The sequence below is a fragment of the Aulonocara sp. 'chitande type north' Nkhata Bay genome, linkage group LG3 (genome assembly GCF_057382095.1).
Source record: "Aulonocara sp. 'chitande type north' Nkhata Bay isolate Kocher_YH1m ecotype deep benthic linkage group LG3, A_spYH_male_GT1.1, whole genome shotgun sequence".
Taxonomy (NCBI): Eukaryota; Metazoa; Chordata; class Actinopteri; order Cichliformes; family Cichlidae; genus Aulonocara; species Aulonocara sp. 'chitande type north' Nkhata Bay.
The window spans coordinates 28,345,714-28,360,696 of NC_141346.1; the positions used below are offsets into that span (position 1 = coordinate 28,345,714).

Below are 14,983 nucleotides of genomic sequence, written 5' to 3' on the forward strand. Positions count from 1 at the left end.
ATATGCATCAGATAATAATTTTACTGCTGGAAAGTTTGAGCTTCACAATAAACACTCTAAAGCTTCATGTGCAACAGTTAAAGCTGGCAAAGTGCAGAAGGTGGTGACCTTCGACTTTAAGGGAAGACATTTCATTTATCAAGAGCTCATGTCAGCTGAGCAGTCTAGGAATTGCTCTGCTCTACTTGTTCATCATCTGTTGATCAGCTTGCCTCTACTTATACTGAGAGCAAACCTTCAGTCTTCACCTGAGCATTGCATGAACTGCTGTACTGAAAACTTTGAGCTGAAAGTCTGCTTCTTTGTTTCTTTCTTCAATTCAAATCGAATCGAATTGTGAATCAGAATCGAATCGATTCTAGGAGCTGAACAGGAGCTGTCTGATAACTCCTATGTCAAAAATGTGTTCATGATGAAGGGTGGAACATTGGAGATGATGACTTTCTTTGTAGGATTTCCCAGCGAGAGAACAGTAGTTGGAGTGCTCTTAGTCACTACTCACTGAGCTGATGCACCTTATGCTGTTTACAAAGATGTACTAGCATGGTTCACAACCATGCTGGTAGAGGTTAGTTAACCCCCACTTTTAACAGAAACCCTAATACCAAACAGAAAACAGTTTGAAACTATTCATTCATTCATCCACCACAAACGCTCAGACAGAGAGTTTGTGCAAATATTATTGGTCATCGTTGCTGTCATGAAACAGCTGGATGAAGAAAGTCAGTCATCTGCCAACTAAGTAAGAAGAGACAATAGCAGTATGTATTTGATCTTTCTTATATTTTCTCCATTATAAAAATGGGCCATCCACAGAGTTAAAGTCAGCTCTAACATTTCAGACACAGTCTCTGTCTGAAAGTTGTTTGGTAAACACTTCTAGCTGCCCTGTCAGAGGACATGACCTATCTTCTCACTTGAATACCGAGAAAGCCCTGGCATGCCAGTGACTGGGACTTCCTGGAATCACTAAGAGGAGGGACGTGCCACAGAGAAGGTGACTGGGTTTCTACGAGTTTTGAATCAAAATGAAAACCCCTCCATTTCTAGCCTGATGTCTGCCAGTTAAAAGAAGAAATAACAGCAGTAAGTATTTTAACTGTTGGCTTACTGCATGCATGTGTTGCTTTGCATTTTTAAGTAAACGGTAAATGGTCTGAGTGTTTTTCAAAATAAAATATATGGCTGAATTATCATTAGCTGTGATATTTTTATTTAATAATTGTACCAGATAATGTTAATGTTCAATCCAGACTGTTGGCTTTGTTTGATTTCAGAGAGATAGTCCTACTCCTCTTCTCTTGTCTTTTTACTGTTATTTTATACAAAGCTGAACAAGTGATTATGTCATTTCTGATTTCACTGTAATGTGAGAACTCAGAGGCACATTTTATGAGTTACACTTTATATTTTGCTGTCACCAATGGAGAAAACTTGTGTTTCCCTTTGTCAGTCTCTGCATCCCTGAAATGAAACTTCTGCAGCAGAAAAGTGGCATGAAAAAAATTTTTTTTTACTCCATTAACAAATCACAAGGTTATTATAACAACTGTACCGTCTGAAGACTTTGTTTACAATACAAAACACCAACACATTAGCATGAAGGAACTGACTGGGGAGCAGCACTCTGTTGAGCTGGTCACCATAAACTCTGTAAACACTCAATGCCCAGAACTAAAAATCTAACTAAATACAAGTTAATGTCCGGTTATTCTTCAAAGACTCTGTTTTATTCATTGCTCTGTTTAATGATTTGTAAGAAACAAAGGGGTGTCATAGTTTATGGGATGATCTGACCAAGTCCTGATGTGGAGGACCCAAATGAAGACACTTGGAGACAGTTTTATGTTCTTGGAGATAATTTTAAGCATGAAATATAAAAAGAACCACAAACAAAACTGTAAAAGGCACAAGAAGCTTTATAACACTGGGGACATGAGATGGAAAGAAAAAAGACAAAGCAACACTGGCACAATATTTACACAGGAGGGAGATTTAGGGGAGTGGAGACAGCTGGGAAACAGAGCATGAATCAATTAAACATGATGAGACAGGGGAAGGCAAACCAACCATATTCCATGAGACAAAGGGCTATCAAAATAAAACAGTAAGCTATTAACACAGAGAGTAAGTAATAGGCTAAACAGACATGGGCCCAAGACAGAGTGGGAAGAGAAAACGATGAAACAGATGAACATATTGACAGGAAGAGAGACAACACATAAACACATAGAGCAAGTAGTACAAACATATTAACTTCAATCAGACAGCCACAGAGACAAAATTCAGACAGACTGGACACGAAGGGAGCCAACATAAATAGAAAGGAACAAAGAACCATAAATAAAAAACTCAGGAAACAGACCATAAATCTTCTTATCATTTTACTTTGGATGTGTTTGTGTGTGTGTTTCTGTTTGAAAAGAAAAGCCTTCAAACACATACAAAAACATCACTGTTTCCCTCTGGTGGACAAACTCTGTAACTACAACATGTTTCTAAAAGACTTCAAGCCTCCATTGATATTTTTGCAGTTCCTCATTATGTCTGTGCGTAGATGCTGTGATGAGCGAATGAAGTCAGACTGTAGATTTTCCTTCTTCTAGCTGTATTGACTGACCTTTGACCTCATGTGTTGATGACTCTTCACCTCTGTCTCCTCTCACAGGGAGAAGATGATCTGCAGGATCCTGCTGCTCATCATCCTCACCTCATGTGTCTCTGGTTCGTTTACAGCTTCACTTTATGAACTCCAAATAAAGCTCAACAACAGATTTGTTCCAGTTCTCAGTGTGTCTGCTCCTCTCTTTCCCTCTCTGTCTCCTCAACAGGATCATTTGTAGTCAATGTGACACAGACCTGCTATCAGGCAGAGGAGAACCACAACATCACACTGGAGTGGACGTTCACCACCAAACCTGACAGATCCACCAACATGCTCAACATCTTTTGTGAACTCTTTATCAGTGATGAAGTCTCAGTCCTGTATCATGTTCATGAAGGTGTTGAGGTGTCAGAGTCTCAGAATGAAAAGTTTTCAGGACGAGTCCAGAGTGACAAAGACGCCCTCAGAGAAGGACGAATCAGACTTCAGCTGTGCAGACTCAGGACTGATGACTCGGGTCTGTACCTGTGTGAGGTCAACACTGATTATGGCTTCAGTGTTGGAAGATGTCAACTCAACGTCACTGGTCAGTTATAGAATCCAGATTTTTTTAAGGTATTATTATCACTGTGAGTCTGACAAAATTTCATGGAGTTCAGATCCAGAGAAGGCCATTATTTTTCTGATGATCATTTTCTTTTTGTGTTAGAGAATGTTACAAAACATTTTCTCTGCAAACAATTCGCTTACAAAGTTGATTTACTGTTGTTCTTCCTTTTTGTTCCTGGCTCAAAATTAGTTCCCACGTTAGAGTGTTGTGGTCTCTTTTCTTAAGGTTTTGTTTAGTCTTCCTTCTCCGGCCTTTCACAGTTTATGACTGAAAGTTGTGTTGTATAGCCTGTTACACTATAGCAAGAGAGAGTTTGTGCTCAGAAACTGTTTTATATTTGTTAGTAGTTTAAAAAAAACATAAAGAAAAATGTAAAGTTCAGTTTGAGTTTTGGTCATTTTGCAGGAGCCAAAAATTCAAAGGAAAACTACTGGAAGACAGTTAAAACTGCTTTGGCAGGTGGACAGATTGCAGTTATAATACTTGCTGGTTTGATTGTCGGAATAGGTGAAATAGTTGACCCTAAATTCTTCATTAGCAAAGGGTAAGTTAGTGTTTCCTGTCATTTTAAAAAAACAAACTACATTTTTAAAACCCTGTTTTCTGATTTTTGTCATTGTTTTATGTTTATTTTTTTGGTTTACTTTACTTTTGCTTACTCTACAGAGTAAGAGAAGAGACCGCATCAGATGCAGATGAAACAACAGTTCCTCCTCAACTATTGGTGTGAAGTATTTTCTTACACTTTACTGATTACACTGAATAAAACTTGCTGATACTTAAAATTCACTCAAGGAGATCTCCCTCACAATTAGATAACTTTTTCATGTTACTTGTCAAGGAAAATTGTTTTATTTTTATTAAAATGATAGCTTGGTAAAATCAACCAGACCAGTGCACCAATTATCATTCAAGTTCTTCAATCTGATTTTTAAAAGATTTATAAAAGTGTTAAAATAATTTTGGCTTACAGATATGCAAACAAACCATGCTACACACCATGTTTAGTGACTGAGAATGTGATAAGGATTTGTATGAGTTTGGCAAATTGTGTCTAAGTACATGAACAGTGTTAAAAGGTTTGGCCCTAAGAGTGCTTGATTCAAAAACTAAGTTAAAGACACAGAATTTGGCTTAAAAAACTGGAGTTTATTGTTTCAGCAATTTAGAAAAACTCTAACATCCACTCTTTCGAGTAGTAGACTCCTATACTAAATCCAGCTATATTCCACATGCACAGATCTAGAGGAGAGCTGCTGAAACAGGTGTGACTGGTAAGATAAGTTCTGCGAAGCTACTCAGGTCCCCTTGTATTTATCATGCAAAGACTGATCAAATGATCACTGACTTAGGTTAACTAACATAACTAATATATATATATAAAAAAAAAAAACACCCAGCACGCCCCTGCGGGCGGTTTATCCTTCAAGCTCGGGTCCTCTACCAGAGGCCTGGGAGCTTGAGGGTCCTGCGCAGTATCTTAGCTGTTCCCAGGACTGCGCTCTTCTGGACAGAGATCTCCGATGTTGTTCCTGGGATCTGCTGGAGACACTCGCCTAGCTTGGGAGTCACCGCACCTAGTGCTCCGATTACCACGGGGACCACCGTTACCTTCACCCTCCACATCCTCTCGAGCTCTTCTCTGAGCCCTTGGTATTTCTCCAGCTTCTCATGTTCCTTCTTCCTGATATTGCTGTCATTCGGAACCGCTACATCGATCACTACGGCCGTCTTCTTCTGTTTGTCTACCACCACTATGTCCGGTTGGTTAGCCACCACCATTTTGTCCGTCTGTATCTGGAAGTCCCACAGGATCTTAGCTCGGTCATTCTCCACCACCCTTGGGGGCATCTCCCATTTTGACCTCGGGACTTCCAGGTTATACTCGGCACAGATGTTCCTGTACACTATGCCGGCCACTTGGTTATGGCGTTCCATGTATGCCTTGCCTGCTAGCATCTTGCACCCTGCTGTTATGTGCTGGATTGTCTCTGGGGCATCTTTACACAGCCTGCACCTGGGGTCTTGCCTGGTGTGATAGACCCCAGCCTCTATGGATCTTGTGCTCAGAGCTTGTTCTTGTGCTGCCATGATTAGTGCCTCTGTGCTGTCTTTCAGTCCAGCTTTGTCCAGCCACTGGTAGGATTTCTGGATATCAGCCACCTCCTCTATCTGCCGGTGGTACATACCGTGCAGGGGCCTGTCCTTCCATGATGGTTCCTCGTCTCCCTCCGCTTTCTTGGGTTTCTGCTGCCTGAGGTATTCACTGAGCACTCGGTCAGTTGGGGCCATCTTCCTAATGTATTCTTGGATGTTCGTTGTCTCATCCTGGACTGTGGTGCTGACACTCACCAGTCCCCGGCCCCCTTCCTTCCGCTTAGCGTACAGCCTCAGGGTGCTGGATTTGGGGTGAAACCCTCCATGCATGGTAAGGAGCTTTCTTGTCTTTATGTCAGTGGCTTCTATCTCCTCCTTTGGCCAGCCTATTACCCCAGCAGGGTACCTGATCACGGGCAGGGCGTACGTGTTGATGGCCCGGATCTTGTTCTTACCATTCAGCTGACTCCTCAGGACTTGCCTGACCCTCTGCAGGTACTTGGTGGTTGCAGCTTTTCTAGCGGCCTCTTCATGGTTCCCATTCGCCTGTGGGATCCCCAAGTACTTGTAACTGTCCTCTATGTCTGCAATGTTGCCTTCTGGTAGTTTAATCCCCTCAGTTCTGACTACCTTCCCTCTCTTTGTTACCATCCGACTACACTTCTCCAGTCCGAACGACATTCCGATGTCATTGCTGTATAGCCTGGTAGTGTGGATCAGTGAATCGATGTCTCGTTCACTCTTGGCATACAGCTTGATGTCATCCATGTACAGGAGGTGGCTGACAACTGCTCCGTTCTGTAGTCGGTATCCGTAGCCAGTCTTGTTAATGATCTCACTGAGGGGGTTCATATATATATATATATATATATATATATATATATATATATATATATATATATATATATATATATATATATATACACACACACATATATATATATACACATATATATATATATATACTATAATAATATAATATAATGTATATATATATATATATACACATTATATTATATTATTATAGTATTATTATAGTATTATATATATATATATATATATATATAATACTATAATAATATAATCAGGTATAATATATAATCAGGTTTTGGATCAGGTTACATTGAGTCTGTGACTTTTCTCTGTTGAAAACAGGCAAACGATGGCTCAGAGGGCTGTGAAGTTACACATTTAGAAGCATAAGGCCTGCTGATGGTGTGTAAAGCCTCTACTTACCTTCTACACTGTTTTGTTACTAATTTATTAATCGGTTTTACATTGTTTGCTGTTGTTTATCAGTGAACACAGATTACAGAGGAGCAAAGAGACACATGTTGCTTCATCGACTTACAGTTGTCACATAATTGTCATTTATATAGTGGTCTTGAACTCGTTAGACATTTTACACAATGATATTTGGCATTTTCATAATGAAATTCATTTATCAGCGTGGGACTGCTGTGTCACCTGAAAAACTCGTTTCATTCATCCTTCAAAAATAAAATGTGATTTTTTTACTGGTGCACAAAATGAGCCATGCATGTCATGGCGGAGGCTCTGCCGAACCCCTGAGAACGACTCGACCCCTAGGGTTCGATCGAACCCAGGTTAAGAACCACTGCTCTAAACAATGTTCATTTGCACAAATGTTTCAGGGAAACTGATTTCTCTATCAAGGATGAACTAGTATGTTTCCATAGGTTGCCTTTGTATAAATGTATAAATGAAGTGTTTATCATTTTTTGTTCCTTAAGTACAGTATATGATATTAAAGGCAGGTGCTTAACATTAGAAGAAGACAGGAAGTGTGTTTTCCCATGGTTTCTCCAAAGGTTGCTAATCTGTCATCTCCCCATGCAGTAGCCAGGATGTTCTGCAGCAAGAGGGTTTGTGTGTGAAAGAAAGCCGGTGAGGAGAATCTGGATTTACTAATGGATCAACTTCCCTTAAGGCTCTTTTTAAATAGAGGCAGTGAATCATCCCCTACTAGCAAAGCCTGTAAATACTTCTGAGGGCACTGTAAATAAACTCTCTAAACCTGCTTTACTGAGTCCAGCCTGCCTTTTGACCATGACAGATTTTGATCTCATAAGAAAAGAATACAGTCAATGTTTTTACTTTGCTGTTTCCACTTTTGCTCAGTTGTCATCTTAGTTAATTATATGTAAAAAAAAAAAAAAAACCAACAAAAAAAAAAACTTCTTTTCAATCATACTTCTTTGCAAAAAAGACATCTGTAAATTCTACCTAAGAAATCTTGCATTAGTCAATTATTTTATTTTGTTATAATAAATTTAATTTAGATATAAACATGTATCCTTCATTCTGTTAGCACTTTAGCTGGGTATGGAAACAGGGTCATTACTCATTTGGTGTCCAGGTGCCAGAATAAATGAATGTCTCTGTCCACACTCTTTATCCTATGTATTAAAATAAAAAATGTCATGGTCAGTGCTGTGTGGCAGGTAGGGTGTAGGACCCAAACACAGAACACTCAGAGGAATAAACTCAAAACGTAGCTTTAATGCTCAACAAACTTTTCATAATAAAGTAAACTTCACGAAAAGCAAACCAAAAACTAAACCAGGACCACACAGAGAAACCAACAGCACAGTAAGAGTACTGCAGGAGATACAGCTAAGAAAACAAAGGGTTTATATGCACATGGGAGTGATCAGGGAAGGGGAGACAGGAGGGGAACACAGCTGGGATTAATTAGACATAACAAGACAAAGGAAGCAAATTGGAATAAGAACTTAAATAGGAAGTATAACACAGAGACCTGACTGACCGGGGAGACAGAGGGAACAAGGAGACAAGACATGCCACGACGAGGAACATGAGAATAAGCAAAATGAGAGACAGGAGAGTCAGTGTAACAAATTGATCAGTCGTCTTATTGTTTCATGTGATACAACGTACATCATCTTTATTGCACAAGGGTGTAACCATCGGTTTCCTTGCTTCTGTCCATTTTCAGTTATTTCACTTTGTGCAAATCAAGCCAACTCTTACAAGTTTATTTTTTATTTTGTCTGAGATCACGGGGTTGGCAGCCTTAGCAGAGAAACTCAGACCTTTAAAACAAAATAACTGATGAGACTCTGACACTCAAATAAAACTGTGCACAGTTTTGTCAGCTGATACAAGTTTTTCTGAGTGTTGGACGTTTACCTCAAAATTAAAAGTGAAAGAAAAAATGAACCATAAACAAAGAAAGACATGAATGAATCATCCTGTGTGCACAATATGTTATTGTGTTTTAAAACTGAAGCCAAACACAGCCGTCTGCTAGAGTCGACGTGTTAAAGAGGATAAAAAGCTACCAACTGAAAGAAGAACAGACAACAGCAGTGTGTATTTCTCTTAAAGAAATTTACTTGTTTTATGTGTAGTGTTTATTTGTGAAGCTGAGTGTGAATGGGACTAATGATTAAACACTTTGTATATTGTGTGAGTTATGAGTTATGAGTCTTAACAGACATGTTGAACAGTGAGCTGGCGCTTTTTTTTCATTAAAAATATTCAGGCTGTTGTTTGTTCTTCCAGCTGATTATTAAATCAATCAGACAGTGACACAGAGCTTGCAGCTCTCTCTCCAACAAACAAGTAAGTAGACTTTAACCATCCTGTATGACTCTTTGTGTTGCTGTACTGCAAAAGATGGAATTACAGAAATTACAAGCAGACACCTTTTACGTATTGCAAGGACTCTTTAAAAGCTGAGCGCCACTCAGCCAATAAAATCACTCTGCCTGTAACTTCATGACTGCAGAATGTCAGAGAAAAGATGAGGAAACAACTGTATCTTTAACTCTTTTTTTATGGACTCCTGCGTTCTACCTCTTTACTGTTATTGTCAAGTTACAAGATCTTGCAGCTAACTAAAATTTTCTTTGCATGATGATGTCATTTCTGATATGTTAGAACTCAGAGGCACATCTTATGAGTTACATTTTAGATTTTGCGGTCAGCTTTGAGAAACCTTGTGTTTCTTTCATCAGTCTCTGCATTCCAGATGAGAAGCTTCTTCAGCAGAAAAGCAGCATGACAAAAAAGACAATTTACTCCATAAAAACTAGTTCTTATCACAAGATTATTAAAATACTGGATACCTCAGCATCCTACTACTCCTTAGCATGAGAAAATGAGGTGTTCAGGTGCAGTGGGGCTGTTGGGGACCGTGAACTTTGCAAGAAGTCAGAACCCAGAAGTAAACATGATCATTTCTATGAGTCAAAGGACTATCAAAGAGTTATGTAAGTGTACGTTATCCGATTGTTCAGTCTGACGTCACTAGCCGTGTCTGGGTCTAAACTCCGCTGCACGTCCTTATATCAAACGATCACTATGGCATTTGCTGAGAGTTGAAAAACTGTCTAAAGTCTTTCATCTTTAATAAAATGATCAGCGTTCTGCTCTACCAGGTGTAACAATTGAGTTTAACATCCAGGCATCCATGAAAACGGAATTTATGACATTTAACGGAGTTAGAAGTTAGCAGGAAGTTAGCTCGCTAGCTTCTATCTAAATACAATATAGCATGTCCTGACTTTTGGAAACAAAGTAAAACGTACAGCTCTGTTATCACTTCCAACATAAATGAAGACAGAAAACTAAACAGCAGTGATGTTTGTAGGGTTACTGAAGTTTGGCTAGCTGGTATATAATGATGTGCTACGTGACCGCTAGCGACACAGCTATGTGCATAATATAAACAAGCTAACTTTTTTTCCACTCGATAAAAGTTAACGTGAGTGTTCTCGGTGGTCAGGAACAAATGTAATCGCATGGCAGGATGCTGTAAAAGGACCAAACTTCAGCCAGGAGAACAACTGAGATAATCCATCCACAATACGAGGTTAGTCATTCATATACTGCTGCATGGGCTGGGCTGTAGTTGCATCCTAAGGTTTTAAAAACTGAGCTTAAATAAATGATTAGCGGTAATAAAAGCCAAGGGAGGTCAACAGTGATCACTGACTGTTTTAGGAGCTTTTTGAGATTAAATAGAAGAAAATACATAACATTAAACATGTTAACAACACAAAAGCCATATTAAACGCAGACTACGTTAGGCCCGGAAGTAGGATTTGTCATGTCATCACTGAACAACCGGATTACATGAAGGGTTTAGGAGTTTCAGCTCCTTAACCTGTGCCACATTTTTTAGAGGGACCAAAAGCATTGCAAAATGTATTCAAAGGCTATTTCATGGGCAGGTGTGGCAGTCCCTTTTTTATGCCATTATCAATTAAGCAGATAAAAGGCTTGGAGTTGATTTGTGGTGTGGTGCTGGCATTTGGCATGTTTTGCTGTGAAAAGACAACATGGAGATGCAGAAGAAAAAGCCATCGTTAAGTTCTAAAAACAAATAAAACCCATCAAAGAAATTTCTTGATGCATTCTCAATCATCCAGGAAAGTAAATCTCCAAAAAGTTGATTCTGTTCATCTGGACGTAGCGTTTTGTGGGAGAAACGTTTCGTCACTCATCCAAGTGACTTTATCAGTCTCAGCTGACTGCAGGTTTCCCCAATCTTATAAACAGAACATTGTACATGACTGAAACCAGCCCACTGAAGGAACAATAGGCTGGGAGGTCAGTTCCTTAATCTTAATTATGCAAATTCTCATGACCATTGATCATTAATTATGATACTGTGGAAAAATCAGGTAACATCAAGTTGAACAGTATGGCAAAGCCATGAAGATCCACTTGGAAAAATAAATCTGTTGGACATTTTTCTTGGCCTTCAGACAGCAATTCTGATTGCTACAGTGTCGAAAGGGACAGGCAACCCCCCCCCCCCCCCCAAAAAAAAAAAAACTGAGATGCAAAACAGATTTTCAATAAGCTCATGAAAAATTGCAGTTTCATGCAAACTGAACTTTAAAAATAAGAAGCACAAAGTTGTTTTTTTTTTTTCCAGAGATAGAATTATTAGGAAAGCTTTCTGTCTGTTATAAAATTTGTTCATCTTATCTTCACTTCCCTCTGGTGGTGAAGATGGTATGGTTAAAGAACTTTGATAATCCCCTCTTTTCACTAAATGTCACTGAGAAAGTCACACTGACAGCATGAATCAACAACACTCACTGAGACCTGCAACAACAGACAGAAAATAAGTGACACAAACTCACCTCCATGTTTGTGTCATTTTCAGTCCAAAGTTCCTCCTTGTCTTACTAATGTAGAAGACCATGAGGAAAACAGCCATCAGCAAAACACCATCCAAGGACGCACGCACAACCAGAAGCCAGGAGGAGTCAGGACAATGTGTAGAGGACAATGCTTCCCTCTGTAGAGTGAAAGCAGGTGGGTTTGAAGACATTTGTGTTGCTGTTTGTAGTGGGGAGGCAGTTGTGTTTGAAGCTGTGAACAATAAACACAAAACATTTAATAATAAATCAATACTAATGCATCATAACAAGAGTACTGTCATACAGGTAAATACAAACATTTATTAAACACAAAATTCATAATTTTGTTCATAACATAAAATATAAAGCACACTAAAATTGTTTACACCTGCCTGCAGTCACAGTGAGTCTGTGTATCTTGTGGGGAAATGGTAGATGAAATCCATTTCAGCCCCGCCATCATAATTGAAAAATAAATGCATTCAGAGAGGAGAAAGCACTTTTAAAACACACACTTGTATTGCTTTTTTAAATTTTTTTTGGTGGCGGCGGCGCGGGGGGGGGGGGGGGGGGGGGGTATATAATATGTGCAGTCATTAAAAGAAAACATTAATACATGACAACATCTTCATTTTTTTTTAATTAAAGCATCATAATACGGTTTTGCAGATGAACAGATGATTAAATTTACCTGCACAAAAACAAAATAATACTCTGAGATTGGTCATCCAACCTTTTTTTAAATGTCAAACCTCTATTTCAATTTAGACAGTTTTAGGACAGTTTAATGATGTCTCAGCCAGTGTATCAGCTGATCTCGGGCAGTAACATCAATCTCACTGTGATTGTCTTTAATCTTATACTTATAGTTATAATTAGTTTACTTTATTTTTATTTTTGGTTCCTGTTTGAGTTGTGATCTTAATAATAATAATAATAATGTCTTTACTATTTTGAAAAGAAACTTACCATGAATAACAAGAACATTTACACTGCTGTATGAATCTGGAGACAGAGGGTTTCCATAACCACAGCTGTACTCTCCTGTGTCTGACTTGGTCAGCTGTGTGATGGTCACATACAGTCCAAATGTAGATACTGGTCTGTATTCAATGCTGTATCTGCTGCTCTCAGCTTTATCATTAGTTGTGTCAATGAGGATTTCCCCTTCATTCTTACACTGATTCTTACAAAAGAACTTCCTGTGTCCATGCACAGTATTGGAACATCCCAATGTGATGTTTTCTCCCTCAGTTTGTGTGCGATAAAAACCAATGTTTCAATCAAGATCTGTGAAATAGAAGAACATTAATTAGTCTGAACTGAAACTGTAAGCTTTTATATCATAATTATATGTCCCGGTTCAAATAAACAAAGTTGTCATCAACTTATGAAAGTACAGTTGTTACATGCTGTATAAAATGTACACCTATATGGTGTATAATGTTAAAGTTACATTTATTAATTAATTACAGCTTGATCTAAACATGGTCTATAATGCTAAATTAGAGCTAGTGAGGGCTCTCCATAGTTTTATTTCAAGGAATTTTAGTACAAACTCACCATTTGAAACTCTGACCTCAAAGTCATAGTATGAATCTGGAACAGAAGGTCTTCCTAAACCACACCTGTACATTCCTGAGTCAGACTTGATCATGTGTGTGAAGGTCGCAGACACAATTCCTCTTCCTGGAGATCCATCTTTATAATTAATGCTGTATCTCCCACTCTGAGCTGTGCTTCCATCTGTTTTAATGAGGATATCTTCTGCTCGCTCACATTTTTCCTTACAGAAGAACTTTGTGCTTCCAGACAAATATAAGCTGCAGTTAAGCGTGCCATTTAATCCTTCAACTGCAGACAAAATATTGTGTTTTGCCTTGACTAGCACAGCTACATCTGTCAGATGAAAAGAAATGATAGCAAAATTAAAAACACAAAAAAGATAGATATTCACAACATAAAATAATGTATGAAAATATGTGTATTTTATAAAATGATTCATAAAGATGACTTCCATTTCTTTTTATTAAAGAGAAACATTAAGATCATCAGTCCCCACCTGATAAGAAGCAGAAGAAAAGAAAATGGAGGATTTTCATTCTGACTTCGATCCTGATGCAGAAAAGTTGTTAAACTTCAGAAGAACAGCGTCTGACTCTTCACTCTGTCTGTGTCTGTCAGATCATCAGAAAACTGAAGTTACTCAGTAAGTTGTTTCCTTTTTATCACTTCCTTCAATTTTTTTAGATGCATTCATCACATGCTAATGAGGATGATGATGTGATAATGAAACGTATGTGTGTACAAAACATCGTATATCTAACATTATGAATCTGCCTTTTTGTAGATCAGTACTGTGAAGTTTCTCTGATGCTCTAAATGTGAATAAAAGAGTTTCAGACCAAGTCTGACTTGAAATCCTGATGGCAGGTGGTTCACATGAAACAGATTTTTCCTTTGTTTTGTAGCCATGTAACCATTTTATAATTAATACAATGTTCTTCTTGTCAGTGAGGGCAGCAGCCAATAGTATACCATAAAAATATAAAATTAAAAATATCTGATCAAATCATTTCATGCAGGAATCTTACAAATAAAATTCATAAGTAACAACAACAACCACTCACCAGCTTGGGAGATGGAAGAAATTACATTGAAGGTAAAAATAAATACTTCTGTTGTCTCCTTCCTGGTAGTTTGGGAGTTGTTTTGGACTTCTGTGAAATTTACCAGTTATTAAAGTAGGAACAAGCTGCCAGTTATGCTCGCTTTTAGACAGTTTGTCAACTCCAGAGAAGCATGCACAAAGCCTCTCTTTAGCCCATCATAGTTGGAGGAGGGAGTGGGTTTGTCTTACTGTCACTAACTCACTGTCAGACTTAGTTTACAGTATTGATATAATTAACCTGGTTAAACAGGCGACCCATATACTGAAGGTTTGAGTTCTCAATGCAGGACATAGATTTCAATCCGCCTTAGACCATTTCCTGTGTGTCATTTCCCCTCTCACCCTCCCCACCCTCCTGTCTCCTATCTGTATGTACATAACTTAAAAACTTAGATCAAACAGATAAGAAACACTTTACTTGGATTGAGACTGTTTTGTGTGGTTTTTTTAGCTTTTACACATCCTCTGCATTTTTGAAATACTAAATATTCATAACAGTCTCATTTAGATAATCAACAGCAGAGCTAGTTCAAATTTACAATCTTGATTTTGTTATTTTTTATGATAAACCAAAGAAGTCTGTACAAGAAAAAGACACTGGACAGTTTCCACTGCCTAGAAAGCTCCATCCCTGAGAGTGATTTTGTAATTTTTAGTAAAACATAAAGCTGTTGTTTTCAGATTAAGAACTCGAATCTATCAGGACTTCACAGCATACCACATTTACTTCTAAACTACGTCAGAGAAATGATAAGATGCTAACAAGATAGTAATTTGCTCAAGACACCAAACATTTTGGGTTTCACTGACACGTAATCTATGATGTTGTGCAACCACGTATTGTATCTTCATACAAG

At 38.3% G+C, this 14,983-nt stretch overlaps 1 protein-coding gene and 1 pseudogene across 1 annotated transcript; one reads left to right on the forward strand and one right to left on the reverse strand.

Annotated features, from left to right (window-relative positions):
* The first annotated feature begins 2,543 nt into the window (after window positions 1-2,543).
* Window positions 2,544-7,311, forward strand: LOC147335016 (uncharacterized). The gene is made up of 7 exons (XM_086287768.1): window positions 2,544-2,578; window positions 2,669-2,724; window positions 2,832-3,191; window positions 3,621-3,759; window positions 3,882-3,939; window positions 6,468-6,527; window positions 7,173-7,311. Exons 1-6 carry the CDS (start codon window positions 2,544-2,546, stop codon window positions 6,513-6,515), a joined length of 696 nt encoding a protein of 231 aa, XP_086143894.1. The 3' UTR covers window positions 6,516-6,527; window positions 7,173-7,311.
* A 4,425-nt stretch (window positions 7,312-11,736) lies between these two features.
* On the reverse strand, window positions 11,737-13,417 carry LOC147335017 (polymeric immunoglobulin receptor-like; annotated as a pseudogene).
* Between the last annotated feature and the right edge of the window lie 1,566 nt (window positions 13,418-14,983).